Below are 24,472 nucleotides of genomic sequence, written 5' to 3' on the forward strand. Positions count from 1 at the left end.
CTGAATATACTAAAAACCACTGAAGTTTTCATTAAATAGATGAACTGTATGGTTTGTGAATTATGATTCAACAAAGCTGTTATTCAGAAAAATGTTTTGGCCTTATAAAGTTATTCTAGTGACCTGATTAATGTAATTTAAAATGTGAGAGGCACCTGGGTGGCTCAGGTCATGATCCCGGGGTCCTGGGATCAAGTCCCATGGGGAGCCTCCTTCTCCCTCTGCTTCTGTCTCTCCCTCTTTCTGTGTGTCTCTCATGAATAAATAAAATCCATATATATATATATATATATATATATATATATATATATATACTTAAGTATATATATATAATCCTTAAGTGTGTATATATATGTATATATATACATACACATATATATATATAATTTAAAATGTGGACACAGGATGCATATGAAGGTCCAGCCTTGTGTAAATTTGATGAATTACAGAATAATCAACTGTTGTTTTACATTATTGTATCTGAGTCTTAGCATGAATAAAATCTTTCCAAAAAATAAATTCAAGTATTTTCTGGATGACAATTTAAATGTATTTTGAATGTACCTGGAATGATCTTTAGATATTTTACTAGATGGCATACTTATTCTAAAGTGAAATAATAGGAAATCCCTGGGTGGCTCAGTGGTTTAGCACCTGCCTTTGGCCTAGGGCATGATCCTGGAGTCCCGGGATTGAGTCCCACATCAGGCTCCTGCATGGAGCCTGCTTCTCCCTCTGCTCGTGTCTCTGCCTCTCTCTCTCTCTCTCTCTCTCTCTCTCTCTCTCTCTCTCTATCTCTCTCTTTATCTCTGTGTGTGTGTCTCTCATGAATAAATAAAAAAATGTTTTAAAAAGTGAATTAATATTAAGCCACACAGTAAGAGCATCATGAAAAAGAAATTTTGTTAACATCTATTTCTGTTCACTATAAAGTAGCAAATATATTAAGTTCAGATTCTTCCAAATACTAAAGTACATCCTATATATTATATAGCATAGTTCCATTTAAAAGATAAATTCTGGGCAGACCAGGTGGCTCAGTGGTTCAGCGCCGCCTTTGGCCCAGGGCCTGATCCTGGGGACCTGGGATTGAGTCCCATGTCGGGCTCCCTGCATGGAGCCTGCTTCTCCCTCTGCCTGTGTCTCTGCCTCTGTCTCTCTGTGTCTCTCATGAATAAATAAATAAAATCTTTAAAAGCTAAAAAAAATAAAAGATAAATTCTAAGTAATCCACTAAATTTAAAAAACCAATAATCCTGGTCAGGGTCATGGTATGTTCTTTGTAAAAAAAGATATACACAAATATATATATTCCAAAAGACATATTTTATAGATATACTTTTATAAAGCTATTTTCCTATTAAGCTGAATGCTATTTGTACACTGGCATATGAATTTATACACTGGCATACACTGAAAGGATGTAAAATTTCTCATCCCAGCCATTCCTTTCACACATAAAAAACTGAGACCTAAACTGGTTAGTTTTTGTTCAAAACTATGATCAAGAAGTACATGGTTTGAAACCAAGCTCCCTAATTTCCAAGAAAATTATGTTCTCATCATACCAAAATTTCAAAAAAAAATTATTTGAAAATCCATCAGCATGTAGATGGATACTAAGTTTATATATCTCTTGAATGTTTCTATACTTGAATATTTGTTCATTTCCATCATTGATCATGTTTTTAAGCTGAGCTTCTATAAGGTTGCATTCATGTATGCCTATTAACTATTCACATATTCAACCTTACTGTCAACTTACATCAGCATACATTTTATTAAAGAATAATTATCAAAGATATTAAAACACAATGTGGTAGTAACGTAATAGCATTATTTAATTTCCAATGGAAGGTTTTAGAAAACCTCCATGTAGAGAAGTCATTAATTCTCCATGAGGAAACCCATCATGATTGCACTTTGAAAGGATTCTTTACAAACCTAATTAAAGACAGCATCAGCATAGCATCCACCAACTCTACCATGACTCCTGAAAGAAGTTCATGAAATGATTATTTTTAATGGCTTTACACCAGGTTTGCTCAGAGATTCCTCTCCTTGTACATCCTCTTCCCCATCCAAATCTTCCCAGAATTTCCCTATGCCAAAAATTACTCTTTTCTTCTAATCAAACTTCTGGCTATCTCAGAAGCTTCTGTTTATCTAATCCATACTAAGTTGTGAGTTGTTGATAGGTTTAAACCTAGAGAGCAATGTCTTGAGAGGAATTCACATTTTAAAGGTGAGGTTTCTTTTGCTCAGAATTTCACTAGTTAATGGGAAGAGTGAGTGTGATTCTTTGCTCTATCAGCAACACTGTGGTCCAGTCTCTTCTGGAGGCCATGAAAGTCTCCTGACCCTCTACATTCCAGAAATCAGGGGTCAGCAAGTGGGTGCCCTGCTTGTGAAAAGTTGTTGACCTCTGGGAAGGAGCTTGTATAGAAGCAAGTGTTAATTTTCAAAATGTGACTGGCTGTGATAGCACCAACCTCACCTCATCACAATGTCCCTTGGAATGTTTTCCAGTCAAGAGGTCTAGAAGTGATCTGTCATCACTGGTCAGTAGTAAAAGCAGCTCATTCTTGTATCGTTGCCCTTCTCCCCTGGACCAGAAACAAAACATACCACCATGTCCTCCTCTTCTTACATTTGAATTTTCATGTGTTCAACATTTGTCAGGGCTTCACCTTCAATGACATGGTCAGGGCACCAAGAAATTATATTTAGCACATGAAAAATGAATGCCAGACCCATTTCTCCATGCCTTGTACTTGAAAGCTACAAAATTTGTGTTCTGGGTGTTCATATGTGCACTTATTCTTGGAACAACATTTATAGACACTTTAAATGACTACCCTCTAAAGTCATAAAAGGGTTTAGTAACACACTTTAATATATAATTTCTTAAGCACTTTTTAATAAAATACAGATATATAATTATAATTATCAATGCACGTATATCATTTAATATAACGATAAAAGACTAGTCTTTGAAGTGACATGATGATTAATATTTACAGTAAAACCTAAAGGAAACAGCAATTTGTACAATATTGCTAAATCAAAAAAATTAATAAAAATTCTACTCATATTATTATGTAATTTCAAATCACCAACAGCAAAAAAGAAAATGTTCTCCCTATCAATACATATGAGTTTAGATCATTACTTTCCATGTTTTCTCAAGACAGAAAACTTTTTTGTTTTTGAACTGTACTAAGCACTAAGGCTGGGATGTACTCATGAGGATTTTCCCAAATCTTTGTCAAGCTATTAACACCATACACAAACATCTTCTACGTATCTACCTACCAGAAAGATTTTGTGTCCCTTCGTGCTAATCTTCAATTTAAAAATCAATACTAATTTGATGAACTGTTACAAAATCCATGATGGAAGTTACCAATATCCATAAACAGAGTCACATCCTGTGCAAATATTTTTCAAACAGTTATGTGTCTACATATCTAACAGTCGTGCTGTTTTAAAGTCAAGAAGTAAATCGGGAGGTATACCCTTACCCTATCTAAAGTAGGGATGAGTTAAAGCAACTCTGTTTAGCACTTAAAGGAAATCTCACTGCTGTAGGTTGACAAATATATGAAAGGTATTAAGTCAATGAACAGACATGTTATTTTAGTTTCTTAACAGACATTTGGTAATGCTCCTCATCATGCATTCTTAGCCTTTCCTACTCATCTCATAATATGCTATCAAAGTTATTTGTTTTGAAATCTTAAACCAAGTATACGTTATTTTAGGGGTTTTTCAAAAATTAATCCTATTTTCATTTTTTCAGTTTGGAGGCTGAAAATGCTGTTGAGGTTAAAAGTTTTATAGATCCTTTATCATAATTAGTATCTTCCTCCTTCATCCTCTAAGAGGGTCTTTATGGTAATGGACTCTGGCCTTTGCACTACAACCCCCAAAAGACAGATTGCTGGAGATAACCCCCTGAAATTCCTTACAGTGTTATTTAATACCATAAAGGCCTAGAATCTATTTGTTTCGGGAAAGACTCAGACAGAGAAACAAGGTTAAGGAGGGGGGAGGTTTCAATTTGTAGGAGTTACAAGACATAAATAAGTAGCTTAAAGGCCTTTTTCCTTACTTACAGACCACGGGTCAAGAATCACAAAGCAAGATGGAAAAAATATCCTCAATGAAAAACCACACTATAAAAACCTAAGGGATAGCTGACAATATTATTCCTCTTGATTTAAAAAGATAGACATATCTCACTGGAATCAAAGAATTTGAGGTGGATTTATTTTCTTTTTGGCATTCCACTCATATCATATATTCCTTTCCTGGTGAAAATTGGAATTTAAAAATGTTTATAGAACATTCTTTAACGGTCTACTTAAACTAAATAAAATGAGCAAAAGATCCAAAATACTGGAAATATATTTTCTGCAGATGAATAAATACCTCATACATACCCAATGGGAAGTGAAAAGAAAGTACAAGCCTCTCTTCCACCTTACTTAAGTAAATAATTATCATAGGTTGTGGATTTTTACAGAACTAAATCATCTAGTATCTGTGACAAACAAGACCAACAAGAACCCAAAAGCTAATCCTTCATGATTACAAATGCCTCGGAACTAATACTTAGACCTCAACTGGCTTTTGCATTTGAGGTTCTCACACTGTGCCCAAGAATAACAGAAATCACAAGACTCTGTGTGCTGGTTACTGTTTGTTATCAACACTCAAGTATGAAACTGTGTAGAGCATTTTTCTGATAAATTAAGTTATAAGTCTTGGTCTGGTTAGTATCACTGCCAAGTTTTAAGTTTGCTGTTTGGTTTTTAAAAGAGTCTGAGAATTTTGGCTAAACATACTACTTATGCCAATACCCTGTGCAACTAGACGAAATAGGGAGAAAAAAAGAGGGAGGATGTGGTTTTGCAGGCTGCAAAACTCCACAAGCTATATACAGTATACATATATACCATAGATAATTACAATCTCACCATGAGAAAGTCAAAACACTCAGTGAGCCTTCATGTCCTATTATATGTAAATCTTACAAGCTACTGATACTTTCTTTTCATATTGCTTTCAGAAAAAAGAAAAGGAAAATGAAGAAAAAAAATACATTAGACCAATTTGCATATGGTTTAACTTCAAGGATGCATCAGACCATATGTGCAGACACTTGAGATGATGACAGAGTTAAGCTTCCTAGGGTCCTAGAGTCAAAGAAACTCTGCTGACCCCCACTGCTAAGCAGGTGCACTCCTTCCACAGGGGGCAACATCTGCCGATCGGTCATGGTCCCACTCGGTGAGGACCCCAAGAAACTTCCTTGGGAAGAAACAATTTTCTCAGGACTGGCAGCCAGTTTGGGGGATGTAGAGAAATTATATCCATACAAAGCACAGGGGCTGTGTAACCTGAAAGTGTTATAGGAGCCCTGATGGGTCTGGTTAGCAGCAAAGGCATTGCTGGAGGGTGAAGGCATGATGTATTGAAGCTGGGGAGACATCCCCGAAATTTGCATGGACAAGCTGGTCTGTGGGCAGCTGAAAGTGTCTCCATCAGTGCCACCCATGGACATGTTCACCGAGGTGCTGCTGCTCACGCCCACATAGGAAGGAGTCCTGGGCGCTGCGAAGGTCTCGCCAGTCTGGTTGGTGAGCCTGTTGTAGGTTTCAGCCAAGGAGGTGCTGTATCGGTTGAGGGTGAGGCCCGAGCGGGCACAGGCGGAGTAGTCGGCCGGGGCCAGGCTACACAGCTGGCTGGTGTTGGGCCCCAGATGGAAGGCAGGAGAGGAACAAGGGGAGCCAGACAAGAGATGAGGGTGGGTGGCAGGAACGCCATTCCCAGAGCCTTGGAGCAGTGTGGAAGAACTTGTATTTCCTACAAAAGAAGTTGAAATGTAAAGGGCAAGGACTCTACTGCCATGTTTTCCTTTCAATTTTGTGAACAGGAGCTAGACAATGCTTGTCACCAGGAAGCCCACGCTGAATGGTGAAAAGGAGATGGTCTTGGCTCTCAAGGAATTATAATTTACCTGAATTCAGACTGAAATATTTTAGACACAGATCTTCTCAATATTTCTAAAGCAAATGATCTCCCCAGGCAATAATCTTTTTTATTGCAGAGGATAGCAGGACACTACCGCATAGAATTTTCACATTTTCTCCTTCCATTACCTTTCCCAAAGTTTTCTGATTTTCTCTAATAGATATCACAAACACTGACTTTCTTGGCAACTTTATAAATTTCATCTTACTCTGTATCTTGTTCCAAAATTACAACCATAACTTCTCTTCTTCCCATATTCTTACTCTTTCAACAGACCTTGTTCTGGGTCAATAGAAGGAAGCAAATTGGTCATAGGATACACCCTGTCTCAAACATATCTGTAGCTTCTCACTAGAAGCTTCTCTGCATCCAATGGCTGTACCATGTAGGGCTATTACAAGAAGGCAGTAGTCTAGAACTTCAAAAATCTCATTTCCAACCAGAAAACAGGTCGGTGAATCCCATGCTAATACAAGAGCAGAGGCCCACCAAATAAACAGTCCTGTGAAACAGAGCAGGTGGTTGACCCTGCGTCCAATCAATAATGGTTGTGGCCATCTGCCCTTCTCTGGGTTCACTGGCAGATTGATGTCTGCAAACTTGATAGAACTTAGAGGGAGAATTCCAACAGGCCGGATGGGTTGTAAAGCCTTCACAGCTCCAGCATCAGTGTTTTATATAGCTTCTCAAAATCATCTCAAAGCCCAATCCAGTCGATGATAATTATCTAAAACCCAGCATGTTGATTGTCAGTGGGGTGCTGGGCAGGATTGGGTAGACAAAGCCTGAGTGTAGGAGCATGCTGACAGTCCTAGGACAATTATGCTGAAGGAAGTGAAGAACGAAGCTGGCAAGAAAGGGTGAACTGGCACCTGCACCGGCAATTCCCTGTGAGATGGACCTGGCACAAGAGCCCACAGCCCAACTCTAATTTTAACATGACATTTAAGGGTGAGATAAAGGTCATGAAATATATAAATAGCCTAAAACATCCAAGACTTAACCTACAACCACAAGAGCCATTTTTCTGGTTCCCATCCCCATTACCCACAGAAAAGAGATGGATCCTGTAACGAGAGGATATTGGTGATGAGGTTGCCACTGTGGAAGCAAATGATGACAGGTGGATATTTCAGTGCCTGAGCTTCCAGTCAAGAACTGGCTATATATGTGACACAGGAGACTTCGTTTTACCTTGCTTGGGAATCCCAGGGATATCTTCAAAGGTGAGAGTCCGTAGTGAAGGTCTCCAGAATGCATATGACTCCACAAGGGCTTCCAAACCCATTCTAAATAAAAGGATTGGGATGGAGGTGGACAAAAGAAGCCTAGTTAGGAGCAGTTGGAGCTTCCACCAGTAATAAGCAGCTCAGAACACATCACTGGTGTTGACAGTGTCCCCCCACATTGGTAGGGCTAGGAGCTCGGCATAGGAAAAAAAGAAATGCTTCAGTGATGGGCTACCATTCTGTCACTAGGAGCACAGGACAATGGAAACCACCTAAGATATCCTGTTAACATTCTCAGAAAACTAAGCTGACCTGGGAGAATAAAAAACTGTCCCTCTGCACCAAGGAGCTCAGTTGAAAAGGTCCATCCTAGCTGATGGGAGTCCAAGGCTCTCTGCTATGATTCAGAGTCCACCCTGCACCCCTGTAACATTACTTCTCCCTCTGATGAGGAAGGCTTTGCCACAAAAGCTTAACCCAGTGAAGCCACTTTTTTCCAAAGAGCCATGTCTGCCATTATTCGGTGCCTTGGTAGCCAGCTTTAGAAGAACACTCATCCAAAGAACACCAACTTCTCTCTGGGGGGCACAATCCATCACACCCAGTACAGCCAGAATAGGCTCTCCCTCCAACAATAGGAAGTCCAGGGGGGTGGGAGGCAGCACTGACTTCTCATGAGGCCCAACATGCAGGAAGAATACAGAAAGGTGATCTCAAAGGCCAGTATAGTATATGGATCTAGTATTAGCATCAAACATTCTTTTCAGGCTCCTACACACACTTAATGAATGGATACTTAAAGAGACGGGTAAGTTGGTTGTAAACTATTTACATGATATATATATATATATATATATTTGAAAACAAAGGTAATCACTCTGAATGCTATATCAATGTATATGTCTCCTACTGTGAGTGATTCAGAATCCTACTCTCCTTGTATTAGAGAATTAAGTTCTAGAAATGAGGCACTTCACTCAACTAGCCCATTCTTAACACCTCATCAGTCTTCCTTCAACTACCAAAGCCCTAAGCAATTTGTTAATCTTAATATCATTGTGATTTTCATGAAACATAGAGCTCCTTTGTAGGAAATGCCTGCTTTCTGAGTATCAAACAATATTCATATTTCTCTTGTGATACAGTTTTATTTCACACAAATAATCTGTATTTAATGCAAATGTTAAATAATGAGTCTTTAATCCATTGCACTCAACTTGCTACTTCCTCTGGATACCTTGTATGCCCAAATCATGAATTATTAACTAAGACTAGAGGAACCTCCTGCCCCCAGAGTCATACCACCTACACAACATGGGGAAAACTCTCTAGGAGCAGCCTGGGTGACTCAGCGGTTTAGCGTCTGCCTTAAGCCCAGGGCTGCCTTCAGCCCAGGGCGTTATCCTGAAGACCCGAGATCGAGTCCCATGTCAGGCTCCCTACATGGAGCCTGCTTCTCCTTCTGCCTGTGTCTCTGCCTCTCTCTCTCTCTCTCTCTCTCTCTGTCTGTCATGAATAAATAAATAAAATCTTAAAAAAAAACTCTCTAGATACTCGTAGTACATGATATGTGCAGATAAAACATCTTACACAACTTGCCCTACTGTTCTGAGGTTTTACACACTGAATTTACTTCTTCAGAGTGTTCAGAGTGTAGACTCCATTAATTTGTTGATGTCTGTCATGATTCCATGAAGCATCACTACCCCATCTTAGTGACATAAGGAGACAGCAATGTGTGTGTGTGTGCATGTGGATGGGTGGTATTGAGTCCAAACACAGGCTTGCGTACATGAACCATCCTCACATGAGTCCACATGTGGACCTGACTTATCTCTCAAGTCACAAGTTCAGGGGATGCTACTGTGGGACTGTACACTTCAAAGAGCCATCCCCAGCCTCACACAGGTGCTAGCATTGGGCTGTCAAAGGGGAGAGCAGGGCACAGCATGGACCTGCACATGCCTTCCACCAGAGCTGCTGAAATCTAGCTTTGGATATAACCAGTGTTCTACAGAGATTGGACTATTTCATGGTAAGAAAACTGGACTGGGGGTCAGGAGAACTGAGTTGTGGCTGTAATGCATTAAAATTCACTGTGTGACCCTGGGCAAATGTTTTAACCTCCCTGGGCTTCAGTTTCCCACAAAGTGAAGATTAGAACATGAAAGCTCTGCATCCTTTCTTAGCTCTCAAGTTGTTTGCTCCTAAGTGATTTCCAAAACCAGACATCATATCTGTGGCTGACTGCAAGCCAAATGCAAGATCACTCTAACTCAATAATATTTTACACACATTGAAGTATTGATTTGGGTGCAGTTTGGCAGCTTGGTCAGTCCCAAAATCCCATGTAGCCTGCAGGTTGCATTTAATACTCAACTAATGAATGCTGGGTACTATTTATCTGATTACTCTATATTTAGCCTGTGCTAGGTTTTATAGCTTTCTAGAAACAAGCTTTTAAAAATGCTAAAGAATGTTAGGACGCAGTTTTGCATAAAACTGCTTTTTTATTACCACACAGATGAGTTTTAATAATAGTTTTAAATATTAAGGATACCAAAGTGGTCATGGAGCGGTCTCGACGAGGAGTTTGCTAAGAGGTAATTAATAAGCATTCACTGGACTTAGACATTTATTATCTATGGAGATGAGCATTATTGCATTATTTGTTTTAGCAGTGTAAACTTTATTATGCTTCAAATACAAACCCATAGACCCATTGGGGAGACATTGATCATCAAAAACCTGTAACCCTAAGCTTTAAAGAGATGCTCTGAAAATGACGTATCTACAAGTGATCTGACTTGGAGCTATTGATATTTTTTTTTTTTTTTGAGGCTGCTGTTTCACACTGCAAGTTCCAGAAAGGATTTCAGATATTTTGCAGGAAACAGTTATAAAATATTTATTAGCTGAATCTGGACTTTTTAAAAAAGGCCTTCATTTTCTCCAGTAATGGAGACTTTTCCCATCTAGTTAAAGAAAAGATAAAAGGCACCTCCTGCAGGAGTGTAGCCAAGGCGATAATTTATACAAGATGCCTTTGAACAATTTCCACATTTTATCACCATCCTAATTTATGCTATCAAATGGCCAAGTTTATTTAGTAAAATGGTTATGTTTTTCCTGAAGTATTTAAAGCAAAGAAATTTCTGTACCTTCCTGAGTAAAAAATTTTATAGGGTCAAACCTAAGGCCTAACTGAAGAATGAAACTATTCTCAGCACATAAATTCTCTTTCACGTAGCAAATGTCTTGCAGGAGAGCTTTTAAGGACTGAAGCTACTGATTCCTATAAAATAGGCTGTAGAACCATAAATAACCAGGAAGGGATAATTTTTAATTAAAGCAAATTGTTTTGTAAAGTTTAAAAAAAATCACAAGTCCATGTTTATTTCTTGTACTGCTTAATTTGTTTATTTCATATATGGGGAAAAATAAAAACAGAAATTTATATTAAAAAGTAATAACAATAAGACAACAGACCAAGGGTATTAAAGAAATATATTGAACTTTTCTTCATGGACTTTCTTCTCTATTTATATGAAAAAAATACATCACGAAAAAAAAAAAAGAAAGAAAGAAAGAAATACCACTCCTTCCCCAAGCCCTCAATACCAAGGCACCCTCCAAGTCTTACACATAACTTAAACTATTTTTTAAGGAAAATAATATGTAAGTTAGAAGTCTTTAAAGCTGACCAAATTCCATCTTCCCCATACATGAGTTTTTGCATTTATCAATGGGAAATGTTAAAATTAGATTTCTAAGAAGAGAATGTTGATTTATATATATTTAGCATTGTGAAATAAGCACTGAAGAGCTATCTATTATTGGCAGGAAAACTAATATTAATGAGACAAAAAGTGAAATTATTCTGAATAAGAAACCTATGTATAGACTCAGCATCTTTTTCTTGTACTATGATATTGCTTAAACATTTGGAACAAAACAAAAAATTAAAAATTTCAAAAGAGTTAAAACATAATTCATTATGTTCTGTATGACCATGGAAAATCTTTAAAAGTTTTAGAGTCAGGGAAGAAATAGTAGCCAGCACCACAGATGCTACACCTATATACATGTAAAATAAAGAGACAGAAAAAATTCATATCAAACCTAGCATTTTGACCCCATCGTATCAAACCAAGATTTAGTAGTTAATTTTCACCAATCCCATTGATTTTTTTCACGGAACAAATTCAAATGCGTGTTCATTATGCTGACATTTCTAGAATTCTTACTGGAAACTATCATATGCATTTAATCATCTCACTTCTATTTGTAGGTTTATTCTCTATTGTTATCTATCCAAAAATACACCTTTAAAAATATTTTTAAATGTACTGCTTAAAAAATGAACCGACAGTATACAAGCAGTGTGATTCCCCCAGTGTTGATAGCAGTGTGGTGTCTGCTAGGTCAATCCTACAGGACAGCCTGGACACTGTTCCTGGCTGTATATTCCTCAAGCTGCCTTCCTGGAGTTCCAGTGAGCTTTAATAAATGTATTCACTGCTTAAAGAAAATAACAAAATCAAAGACTCTTAAATGGATAAATACTGCACTGGTTTTCCAAAACCACAAGATCCCACCAGAGTATTTATCAATGCAGAAGTCACCCCAAAGTCTCCTATTACCCCTCACTAGTGACCTTCTCAGTTACAAAATTATTCAACTTTTATAAACTCCTCTGGAGGGGCACCTGGGTGGCTCAGTTCGTTAAGCATCTGTCTTCAGCTCAGGTCATGATCCCAGGGTCCTGGGATCCAGCCCCAGGTTGGGCTCCCTGCTCAGTGGGGAGTCTGTTTCTCCAGCCACATGCCAACACCTCCCCCCCACTCCACCATACTTGCTCTCTCTCAAATAAATAAATAAAATATTTTTTTTTAAAAAAGAAACTCCTCTGGACAGAAAAGTTAACCAACAGCTAATGTAACATAACAAAAGCCAAGCAAAGCTGTTCTCACATTAAAACAAAACATCTAAAAAGACAAAGTAATTTCAGTATCTCAGACAACAGGTATTATAGGAATACCTGCAAATCTTCTTACAGAATGAAGAATTTCAGAGGAAATTATTGTCCTATTATTAGTTTTGTTGATGCACCTGCACTAAGTTAAAGTCTACTCTACTCTTCATGCATTTCAGCTGCATTTTAGTACTCATGTTGCATGGTGTTTAAAGAATGCCACTGTATATGAGTGTGTTCTGCAAGCACTTTAGTGCATTCTGAGAAAAGATCTGTCTGCACCAACTTTGCCTGAATAATCAGCTGAAAGAAACTAAAAATCTGGACTACCACCTGATTGTTTTCTCTACAATTTTAACTCACAAACTGTCCCTAAAACAATACAATTGAGGATTTTGACTTCCTGTAGACATAGCCTCTACCAATTTTTCAAGAATACCAAGTTTTCAAGAAATATTAGAATAATTTGTGGAGTAAAGTCATAAAAATTACTCAAATATTTCTTTTTAAAAGCTTTAAAAACATTTAAGTCAAAGCCTTACCCTGAAGAGGCATCTGGAGCACGTTAGTCTATTATTACTCTCTATTACTATCAATACTTATTTTAGAAAATGTTGCACCAAACTATATTGGAATAGAATCATATCAATAAATTCAGAAACTCTTGGCACACAGACAAGGGTGATCTGCTTTTTGAAAAAAGTTATAGAGTGGAATTCATTATTGTTGCTCTCCCTCCTAGTACAAACACTATAAAACACAACACAGAAAAAATAAACAAGTGTGTGGCTGTCAGCACAGCCAAGACAAATTTGGAAACTGAAGAACATGAGCTCTCTTGGCAATGGGGAGTAGTTTCATATTCTAGTTGGAAATCTGAGAAAACAAGAAATCCTATCATAAACCAAAGACAGAATCAATAGATTGTTATGACATCACTAAGCAAATTATAAACCAACAGCGATGCAGAGAGGCTATTGACTTATAATACTGAAGCCCCAGGGCACAGAGGGCAGGCTATCAACTTAAGATACTGAAACCCCTGAGTCCTGAAGGGGCAGGTTTCCTCAAGGTTCCTACAAAAGTGGTATGCACTGTGCACCCTGAGAACTTGCATTTTTCAGCCAGAATCACACATCAAAGTTCACCTTATGAATTGGCAAGCCATAGCATTACACCCAAAAATAAGTTATATCCAAGGTCCAGCGGTAGTGACAAATTTTAATCCGTATCAGAAAATTATTTCAAAGCCATGTCAGTAAACTGTTTACCTTATAATGGAAAATTCACAACAAAAAGTCAAATATGTTTATTGGAGCCAGAATGCTCTTCACTAAATCTTACCTGTTACGCCCAGAGTCTCGAAAGCCTTTGGCAAAAGGATTCCTATCTATCTTCAGGCGAGTAATCTACAGAATACAAAAAAAAAAAAATCATATCAAATATTACAAATGTCAAGTAAGGTAATTCAAAAAAGAAATGGTGGAAGAACTACAAGTAATTTCAAAATAGACTGTGTTCCTCTCCCCTATTTCTCCAGTATTTTACTCCCTTAGCTGCAAAGCTAGAAGAAAATTTTAGAAATCTCCTAGACATTCACCTGCTATGAAAGACATTCCCACCTGCAAATAAAACTCTGTAAATAAAATCTGTTTTGCTTTTAATATCATAGAGAAAGAAATTCTGAATCGTCTGTTGATAACAACTTGTCCTTTGTTTTACAATCCCCCTGAACTAAAGCTCTTCATCTTAACTTTGTGACATGGTTTAATCCTGTTTCTCTTAGTAACAGGTAACAGCTTATATCCAACTTCTATTTAGTCAAGTTATTTATACACTTGAATGTTGTTAAGCTCCTACGCATCCCTCTGTTCTTAAGAATTAGGTAACATATACTTCTTCAAGTTTTCTGCCTCTGTATTTTTGTCTTTGAATCATCTTTATGGCTCACATTTGAAAATTTTATTCTTTCCTCTATTTTCTGCTGAGTCCTGACCTAGTCAGAGCACTACAGTGAATGTCTAACCAGAGCTAACCACTACTGGAAGGCTCTAATGAGATTAAATCTTATTCATGAAGTAGAAACAAATGATGTTTTAATTTTAACAGAAATTTGGGGGTGGAATTTTTACAAATGGTCTAATCATCTCCATTATATATATATTTTTTATTTCTATCATCTCGTAATTGACACTAATAATAACATCTATTTCTTAATAGGTCTCCACCTTGCTCAGAGGAAGTTACAGCCTATTTTCTAAGAAGTACATCATGCTTTGTCTTCTAAGCTCTTTGGCTTAGTGGAATCTACAAAGTTAATGAACATACTTCTGATGGTACCATTTTGGCTAAGGACAAATGAACGCTGTTGGTTAACACTAGGGTCAAGAAAAGGCATCTCTGAAATGTATCTGCAATGCCCCTATATTCTCCTGTGTGTGTTCTCAGCCATCCTCCAATTAGCTACACGACACTTGACATACATGTGCTCCACAGGATATTGTCTTAGCATGTGAATAAAAGTACATTATAAAGGCTTTCAAAAAAGAGTACAGATTTACATAATGGTGCCTTGTCTGAATATAGATATGTTACTATTGCCAATATTTTTATTACTGAGTGCATACTATGTACGCTTACTAAGAATTTTATACATATATTTCATTCTCATCGCAATCTATATGTAATTATCCCAATCTTATGTTTTCTTTTAAACAGAGGCCTAAGTTTCCTATGATCATAAGGTTACTTGGCCATAGAACTAGGCTGGGACCCTGGGCTTCAGAACCCCATGCTGTTAACCACTAAGCTAAGCTGCTTTACCAATTTTCCATGAGTTCTTAAAATAGGAGCCAGGAAGCAAAAAATGAACATCATTGTATTTGGTCATCAACAATGTCCCTTCTAATTTTTTTACCCTAGTAATTGATTTGTCAAAGTTTGTCAATTGGTATCAGTCAACATGTACCAAAAAGCCCACTGCATCTTGTTTATTGTATCACAGAGGTTGGGAGAAAATACACATTTGACATAGTTCATTTGTTTGTGTTTGAGAGATAGAAAAAGAGACAGATAAACTGGGGTTGCTTAAAAGGTCCTAAATGTCTCTGCTCTCTTCTCCTCATACATAATGTTTTTCCTAAAAAATAAATAAATAAAAATTCATTTTCTACACTTAACATATTTTAAGAACCTCTTCCTAATTCTCTCCAGTCCTTCTAAAGGCTAACTTAATGTCCTTCCTCGAAGCCTATAAAGAGCATGACAATGTGAGTGAAAGGACAGGATGGCTTTGGCTATAGGACTGGCAGCTCACATGGATGAGAGCAGATGCACCCCCCAGTCCTAAAGGAGGTTGTAGGGGCAGGACCCAAATCTCTTTATAAGCTTTAAAACAACAAAAAACACAACAGAGAAATTATAAAGCCTTAAAATATAAATAAATGTAAAAAGAAGACCTAAAATAATTCTCCTAATCACTAAAATTTAAAAAAAAAAAAGTCTATCACAGACCACATCTGCCTAAATTACATCACTATTTTTTATGAAAACTGGCCATAACCGCATGGACTAAATAACTGCCTCGAATCAATTTTCTACCTACTAGACACAGACTTAAAGAAATACATATGCTTACCTATGTTGAAAAGAAATTTATCACTTTTGAAATTATTACTAATTTTATGAAAAGATTACTCCACAGCTGAGGACCTCTCAGGCTATAAGCATATGTATCACCCTCTGTCACAATTAAAATGGATCTTGAAAGAAATAGCCTTTTTTGTATATACCAAAATGACTACGTAAGATAAATGCTTCTGAAATATTTCCTATAATACTTGGGTTATAGTTTTAAAATAATGTGAGTTATCAAATCCCATGTTCTATGATCAATTCAGGTTTCATATTCTACGTGCCAATTTCCTAGGCAGCACATATGCTTTTTTTTTTTTTTTTTTTTTTTTTTTTTAAGAGAGAGAGCAAGGGCAGCCCAGGTGGCTCAGCGGTTTAGCACCACCTTCAGCCCAGGGCATGATCCTGGAGACCTGGGATCGAGTCCCACATCAGGCTCCTTGCATGGAGCCTGCTTCTCCCTCTGCCTGTGTCTCTGCCTCTCTCTCTCTCTGTGTGTGTGTGTGTGTGTGTGTGTGTGTGTGTGTGTGTGTTTCCCTCGTGAATAAATAAATTTTAAAAATCTTAAAAAAAAAAAAAAAACAGAGAGAGCAAGTTAGTGCAGGGGAGGGGCAGAGGGAGAGAGAGAATCTCAAGCAGACTCCATGCCCAGTGCTGAGCCTGACACAGGGCTCGATCTCATGACCCTGAGATCATGAGCTGAGCCAAAATTAAGAGTCAGACACTCAACCGACTAAGCTACCTAGGAGCCCCCACATGCTCTTTAATCTTAATTATGACATCATGATTTGACATCTCAAAATGGAATGCAAACCTACATTGTTAATCATGAGACACATTCTTGTCTAAAGATTCTCACTCTAAGTAGCCTTACTTGGGGAATCATGGATAAAAAATTATTTATATATACACACATACACATCCTGGAGGTCTTCTATGGCAATTGCTTTTTGACACTTCGTAACATTTAGATACAGTGAAAAGGATAGCTAGCTTTCTATTGACACCTGAATTGAAAAGTCTAGAAAGACAGTAATTCTGAGAACAGTACCTGCTGATTCTGATAGGCAGTGACAGTCGTGAAGACAGTTTCTGGAAAGGAGAATGCCTTTACTCCCTCCCCAGACGGAACAGGCTTGATGGGAGAAAGATCATCCCCACAGTCTTTACGGATGACATGGACCCGTGGTTGGTATTTGTGCATAGAATGAAGGATAATCTGTGTCAAGGAAAGAAAGCCAAATATATCAGGAATTTCTGCCCAATCTCAGCACCATGACTAAATATTTAATGTGTAAAATAAATCCCAGTTGGAAATAAAAATTTCCAAAGATGCAGAAGTGCCAATTTAATACAGTATGTCAAAATTGGAAAGAGAGGACTAAGAAGTTATTTGTAAAATATGCATAAAAATACAAAAGGAAAAAAATCGTTATTTTGGTGGAACTCTGCATACAACCATGAACTTAACATCTAATTTTCTGTTTCTTAAAACAAAAGAATTCATCAGCATTTTATTTATAATGAGCCAAAGGGAACATAACAGTCCAAACAGTAAAACTAAAAATAGAGATTGAAATGATTATTTAAATTCTACCACACCCATCCTCTGAAAATAAGTATTTGCACACCACAGTTTTCTTCAGATAACATTCTTCCACTATGGTGATGGCAACATGTCCAGTCAAGGGCAAAAGGAATTTTAAGGATACCCAGGAATCTGCCTTATGTGTGGCTTACAACATCCCTGGTTTGTCTGGAGAACCTAGGGTTCATACCTCCACCACAGAGAAACTCCCAAAACCCAGGCACCTAGGGGTAGAAAAGCTGCTGCACTCAAACTCTTCTAGGGAAATCTGATAATATCAGATATCAGTTCAACTATCCTCTACCCCATGATTCCAATTCTGAGCATTTATCCAAGAAAATATTTCAAAAAAAAAAAGCATTTCATGTATAAAGATGAGCAGTGAACCATCTTATAACAGTGAAGAAACTATAAACCACTTACATGAGTAGATTGGTTAGGTAAATCAAAGTCCATGCAACAGAATAGATGTTATTCAGCCATTACTAAGTGCTATTTGGGACATTTTTAACCACAAAATAAAATGCTTCTTTTTAAATCTTAAATGATCCAAAAAAAAAAATCTTAAATGATCCAATTTGTTTATAAACTTACCACAACTGCATGAAAACAGACTGTAAAAAGGACCCACAGAAAGATATAAACAGTGACCATCTCTGGATAATGGGATTGTGGGTGAATTTTTTTTCTTTTTCTTTATATTTTATGCTTTCAAGGTATTGGAGGTAGAATACAGAAACAGCCTTATCCAGTGAAATTTTCTATTTGCTGCTGGACATCCACATTCAGGTATTTGTTAATGAATTCAGTTAACAAAGCTCTATCTTCCCTGAGTTACACGATTTGAATTCAGGTTTGGGTCACTGGGAGTTTTGAGGAGAAATTCTTAGAGTCTTGGAAAAACACTGTAGTTGACCTGTCTCCTGTTTTGCAGGATATAGGCAGCGTAATAATGCCAAATTCAGAATATTTGGTCAGCCCCAAAACAAATAGCCCTATACCTGGAGAGCATGTTTGCTGCCACAAAAGGAAGCCTTTACTCCCTGGCAGTAATCAGTGTGATGGTCAGTTTTGCTTTGTTTTGTTTTTTACCTCCAAATTATCTTTCTATCAGTGGAAGAGATGCCTCGATGGCAGATCTAATGACAGTGCCCACCAGACTTGCTTGATGGGGGCAACGGGGTGCAGTGTGAATATAAGAAAAGGATAAGAGAACACAATAGCCCTCAGGTCACCTGTGGATACATACATGGATCTGCAACCTCTGGAAAAGTCTCTTTCCAGGTCTAAAAAAAGGACAGAACTTCAGTAACCCATTAGCGGCTCACAAAAGTCAATTTAAAGGGTTGCAACCAAAATTTTTTTAAATAAATAAAATTATAAAGTAGAAATGTAGAGTGTGCTCCTTATAGTAACGATAAGTACTATTTTGTAAAACACCATTTTCCTTGCATGTCTTTACACCAGGTCATAATGTAATGTGTACATCTGGTTATGTGAGTCAGGTAAAAAGTCTGAAAAACACAGATGCAAGACCTATTCTAATGACTCTAATGATCAGCAAATTCCAGAGTAAAAGAGAAATTAGAGAAAGCTACTTTATATCAAACAAACAAAAATAAGTACATAACTAATTTCAAAAGACTAAAACAAAACAAATTGACTGGAATGAAGGAAATAAACACTGATTCAGGTTTCTACTTACTGGTTGATGAACATAGGTTCTTGCTTTATGAAGTCTTTGTTCTCTCAAGCAGATTCTCCATACAGTATATATACTTAAATTTTATTTCTTTCTTTCTATCCTTACAGAATTTCCAAAATCACATAAGGTGGGGTATACTGAAGTAGGGTATAGAAATAGCTGATGTCTACCTATGTCTGCACATTAAAGGGCACATGCCACCAGAAATTTAGAGATTATCCCAGCAAAATAACATACTTTCAATATTATCTAGAGGAATTTAGTATATCCCCAGATGTTTTCAGGGAACGTTAAACAAGCCTCAGTTCATCTGGATAAAACAGCATTATTTGCTTCTTAATGATCTATCAAACTTACAATGATGAGTGATCAATAACATTCTGCTTATTTAATAAAACAAGTAGAACCTTGGTCTTACAAACAAGGAAACCACAATAATAATGCTGAAATTCAAATAATTATATCTGATCTGCATGTTCCATGCTCTCTGTTCCACTTATTTTTTTTCTCTCTCTCTGTTCCACTTAAAGGGAGGATTTTTTTTTTCCTTTTTGGCATTACCTAGTAACAAACAGTCACATGGTCTAATATTCATAAACACAGAGTGCTGTCCCATGTGCAGGTTAATATACATCTTTCCACTCTAAAGACACTAGTTTTAAGTCAAAAGAAGCACAATATTACTTATCTTTCATGTGAAAGGACCTAAAGTGCCTGAAGTTTGACAGACATGCCAAATTATCTTAATTTTTTTAAGATATATTTATTTATTTGAGAGAGGGAGAGAGAGAACAGCGGGGAGGGGCAGAGGATAGAGAGAATCCCAAGTGGACTCCCTACTGAGAGTACAGCCCAACACCAGGCTTGATCTCACAACCCTGAGATCATGACCTGAGCCAAAATGAAGAGTCAGACACTTAACCGACTGAGGCACCCAGCTGCTCCTCTAACTTTTTAGGGAAATATTTTCCTCCAGACATCAAATTCCAGATGAATAGGGAAACATGCGCACAATGAGAAGGAAACATCTTACCCAAGCATGCTAACCATCTGCACATTGGTAGCCCAAGGACCAGTCTTAGATTCTATACAATTCAATGTAAAGCTGGCTACAGATTCCCCAAGGAGTAAGGAGAGATTATAAAGTCTTTACAACATTAGTCTTTACAAGATTAGTTGTAAAGTGACAGGACATTTAAGTCTAGATTCTTACCAATATTGGTCAATATTGGGAAAATGGTATTGGTATTTGGGAAAATGAACAATCCCTGGTATTTGGGAAAATGAAGTCACATTAAGGAAAACCCAATGGCATATAATCTCATGTCTCATTCAGTTCTAGGTCCAGTCATACATAGCCCTGTGAGGATGTGCTTCCTACATTAAACACACTGTGTTTCATAAAAGTCCCAAGTCTACAGGCAGTTCTCAGGTCACTATATTGAATACTTGTATACCTTTAGCAGAACATAAAACTGGGAACTGAGAGGCCAAAAAAGTCAAAGCAAGTTAGAAAGGAAATTAGAAAAATCATCTCTCTTTTGAATCTACAGCTTGATTAATTAGAAATTAGTGTACTTCCTTTAGAACTTGGGGGCGAGAGAACCTCAACCCTATGATGGCAGATGGGTGAGTCCTTGAGAGGTCTGCGCATGAAGAAAAGGACGAGTGAATTAGAAAGTCCCACCATAATGGTACTACTGTCTTCTTAGATACTCAATCACAACAATGGCATAAGGAACAAATTCCTAATCTCTAATCTAACCTCATTTGGGGTCTTCAAACTGAGTCAATAAATACAATAGACACAATAGGAGGTCCTCATGAAACCTTCCCAATCTCTCCTGACTGGAATAATGAGGCGTCTGTATCTCTCTGAGCCAACAACATGATTATCTGTGTGTACGTCTTCTCTTTCCATCTAGGCTATATCACTGAAGGCAGAGACTATGGCTTTTTATGTTATACTATATTTTACAAAGTCTTAAAAAATACTTTCTTTTAAATAAATAATGGAAAAGAGCACTTTTCCTCGTATATACTCCTCTGGTACCAACTGATTCATACATTTTTACCAAGTGCAAAAGCAATTTTCTTGCTTCAGAAATGGACGGGTGCCTATCTTTCTCTCCCTTTTTCCACACTCAGTAATTACCTCCCTGTATTTCAAAGTATTACATTCAGCCACAACCTTAGAAGAAAAATTTCACTGAGAGATGACACATTTCTCTAGATTTTGCCTGTTTTCTGCTACGTTTTTGTTTTTCCTAAAAGTGAAATACTGTAATTATTTAAACACAAATATGGATGTTGCTATGAAGGAATTTTTTAAATGAGGTTAACATTTATTTTTCAATAAGATTTCGTTAGTTCATTTATTTCAGAGGGACAGAGAGAGAATGAGAGCAAGCTTACAAGCAGGGAGAGGGGCAAAGGAAGAAGGAGAACCTAAGCAGATTCCGCACTGAATGCAGAGCCCAGTGCAGGGCTCAATCTCACAACCCTGAGATCAGAACCTGAGCAGAAATCAAGAGTCAGATGCTCAACCAATCTACTGGGCCACCCAGGCACTCCTAGATAAGGTTAACATTTAAATCAGTAGACTTTGAGTAAAGCAGATTATTCTCCATAACATGGGTGGGCTTTATCCAATCAGTTGAAAGCCTTAATAGAAACAGACTGAGATCCTCTGAGGAAGAAGGAATTTTGCCATGAGACTACCTTGACTACCTTCCTGCTTGAGAGGCAACATCAACCCTTTCCTGGGTCCTAAGCCTGCTCGCCTGCTCTGTAGATCTGGGACCTACCACCTCTGCCACAATTATGTGAGCCAATATCTTAAATAAATCTCTCTCTTTGCATATATTTATACACATTCTATTGGTTCTGTTTCTCTAGAGAATACTGTTTTATGTAGTCTGGTGAAATTACAAATAAAATTGTAGAAACAAATTACTATATTTATATCAAATGTTACAGATACACTAAGTATTATATATAAAGGCAACAATTTGCTCTGAAAGAATTAGAAAGTGGCCATATTGATTTAAATTATTTTTAAAAAGACACTTTACACATGACAGTGTATAGTTTTTAGACCAAATTATCTTTTTTAAAAGATATGTTCTCAAACTGTAGAACTGAGAAAAGTAAAGGATATTTAAACTTTTGAAAACAAGTCACACTTAATGGCATTATTTTTGAGTTTTCTACTCCAAAAACCAAAGACCCCTCAATGAACATGCTGGCGACATTTCAGGCAGCTCCCTCAATCACACAGTAGAAACTAGCGTTCCTTCATTGAAGTCAAGTGAAAAGTAACTGCTACTACTTGACTGTGTACATAAAGAATAAAAAGAATAGAAATGAAGTAATACACTAAAATATAGGCCATGGAGTTGGATTCAGAAATGAAATCTACTATACTTCTCTGATTTTGTTTTAAATCAGCTTGTCAAACACAAGCAATGTAAGACAGTTGTATCTTAAAAATCTAGACACTGAATTTGTACCACAATAAAATTTATACTTGAATGTTTTTATTAATATCAATTGCTTAAGACAGTTCCTAGCAACTTGCAAATCACATCTCATCATAACTGTATTACTCGTTTATGACAGTTTGCATTTTTGTTTGAAAAGATTTGCTCATAAACATGTTACTTTTACCTTACCCTTTGAGAAATGAACTAGGTGGTATGTATGATGTACTCTTCAAAAGACATTTCAATCTTGCCTCCATTAAAACCCTTTCAAATAACAAAAACCTAATAGAAATACTAGCTTTTGATGGAAATCAGCATATACCCAGACTTACTTATTTATTAAAATAATAATGTAGAAATCTTGCCTAGGAACAATATTGTATGACAATAAGGGTGCTAAAAATCACTACATTATTAGAATGACTGACTTTGACTTAGGCATCAGGTTTTAAGACTAAAAGGAATTGTTACTGTAACATATTTTGACACATTAGATGTCATTACAAAACGACTAGGAGCTTGCAGATGGAATACACAAACAGTGTAAGCATGGGCCATTTCTGAGAAGCAATAAGCCTCACCTGGGAAAAGAGCTGAATGCAGCAGGACACAATAAACCATTATCCCTGTTACCCCAACTCCCAAGAATTCACATTCAGAATTCACATAATATCATTCACATAATAATTAGTAACTCAGAGGGTGTCAGACAAATGATCTGGCTAAAGTGCTCACTTCAGCAGCACATATACTAAAACTGGAACAATACAGAGAAGATTAGCATGACCCCTGTGCAAGGGTGACACGCAGATTTGTGAAGCGTTCTATATTTTTATAAAATATTTTTTAAAAAGCAAAAACAAAAAAACAACCTATAAAAAAATCCTAGCTAATAAAAGTCTGCCTGAGACGCTATAATTTCCAATACAAATTTAGTATCCAGTTTTAACCTATTAAATGTTTCACAGAATATGCGTCAGGCACAGGCGAAGTCGCCAATGCAAATATAGCCTTGATTTTGCACAGATCAGGCACATGCTGATCAACCAACTTCTGAGAGAAATTCATGCCCTTTAGTCGCACAGTATAGACAAGGTTACACCACCCCATGGAGGCACCTTAAGGAGGCCATCTACTCACATGGCCTTGGTCATCCAGTTCATTGTTGGTGAGCTTCAGCTTGTCAAAGCTGATCACTTGTCTCATCCAAGTCTCTCCTGAGGCAGGCGAGTCTGGATGAATGTACACTCGTGGTGGCACAGGGGAGTCAGCGTTACCCGCCACCATCCATTTAGAGCTGTGGTAAACATACCTAGAAGGCAATGACAAGGCTCAGGATAGGAGCTACGGTTCCTTGGAATTTCTGAGTCAGTAGAATCAGACAAACTGTGTATCTTTTAAAGTCTAAAGAACAACAATTTGCTCTTTATATCCAATACATATTAAAATAAGATTTCAAGCACTTTTCAAAAATTCTCTGAGGCAGCAGAGGTCTGCTGACCTCTCAGGGTAAGTGATGTGTTAAGGATTTATGCATACTATCACCACTATAAATTCAAGTATCATAATTCTTAAAAGTCACACTTATTCATATTAGACATTCCATCTGTATTCTGATATTTTCCATTTTACATCTGGACATTCAATTGACATGAAGAGACTCTTGTTGTCAAGCTTAAAGTTGTCAAGCTCACTTTTAAGTAAATCTCAAAAATACTTGAGAGGTATACCTTAAAGTGTCCTACTTCCTTTAAGACCACTTTCCATTTTAGGCAATGTACAGACGGATTAGATGGATGATAGAGAGGCAAGGGGAAA

The 24,472-nt window shown here is 37.2% G+C and overlaps 1 protein-coding gene and 1 non-coding gene across 2 annotated transcripts in view; one reads left to right on the top strand and one right to left on the bottom strand.

The window, feature by feature from the left end:
* Positions 1 to 2,808: 2,808 nt before the first annotated feature.
* The window catches only part of TBX18 (T-box transcription factor 18), a 28,627-nt gene continuing 6,963 nt past the window's right edge, over positions 2,809 to 24,472 (bottom strand). Inside the window, exons 4-8 of the mRNA XM_055330351.1 lie at positions 23,795 to 23,966; positions 16,928 to 17,095; positions 13,588 to 13,652; positions 7,234 to 7,328; positions 2,809 to 5,871 (exon numbers count right to left, since the gene is read on the bottom strand). Coding sequence (XP_055186326.1) covers positions 5,147 to 5,871; positions 7,234 to 7,328; positions 13,588 to 13,652; positions 16,928 to 17,095; positions 23,795 to 23,966 — 1,225 coding nt within the window. The 3' untranslated portion in view covers positions 2,809 to 5,146. The remainder of the gene's footprint in view (positions 5,872 to 7,233; positions 7,329 to 13,587; positions 13,653 to 16,927; positions 17,096 to 23,794; positions 23,967 to 24,472) is intronic.
* LOC129513236 (U6 spliceosomal RNA) lies at positions 23,382 to 23,488 on the top strand. The gene has a single exon (XR_008665198.1). It is a non-coding gene; the product is annotated as a U6 spliceosomal RNA (small nuclear RNA).

The sequence above is a fragment of the Nyctereutes procyonoides genome, unplaced genomic scaffold (assembly GCF_905146905.1).
Source record: "Nyctereutes procyonoides isolate TBG_1078 unplaced genomic scaffold, NYPRO_anot_genome, whole genome shotgun sequence".
NCBI classification, from domain to species: Eukaryota; Metazoa; Chordata; class Mammalia; order Carnivora; family Canidae; genus Nyctereutes; species Nyctereutes procyonoides.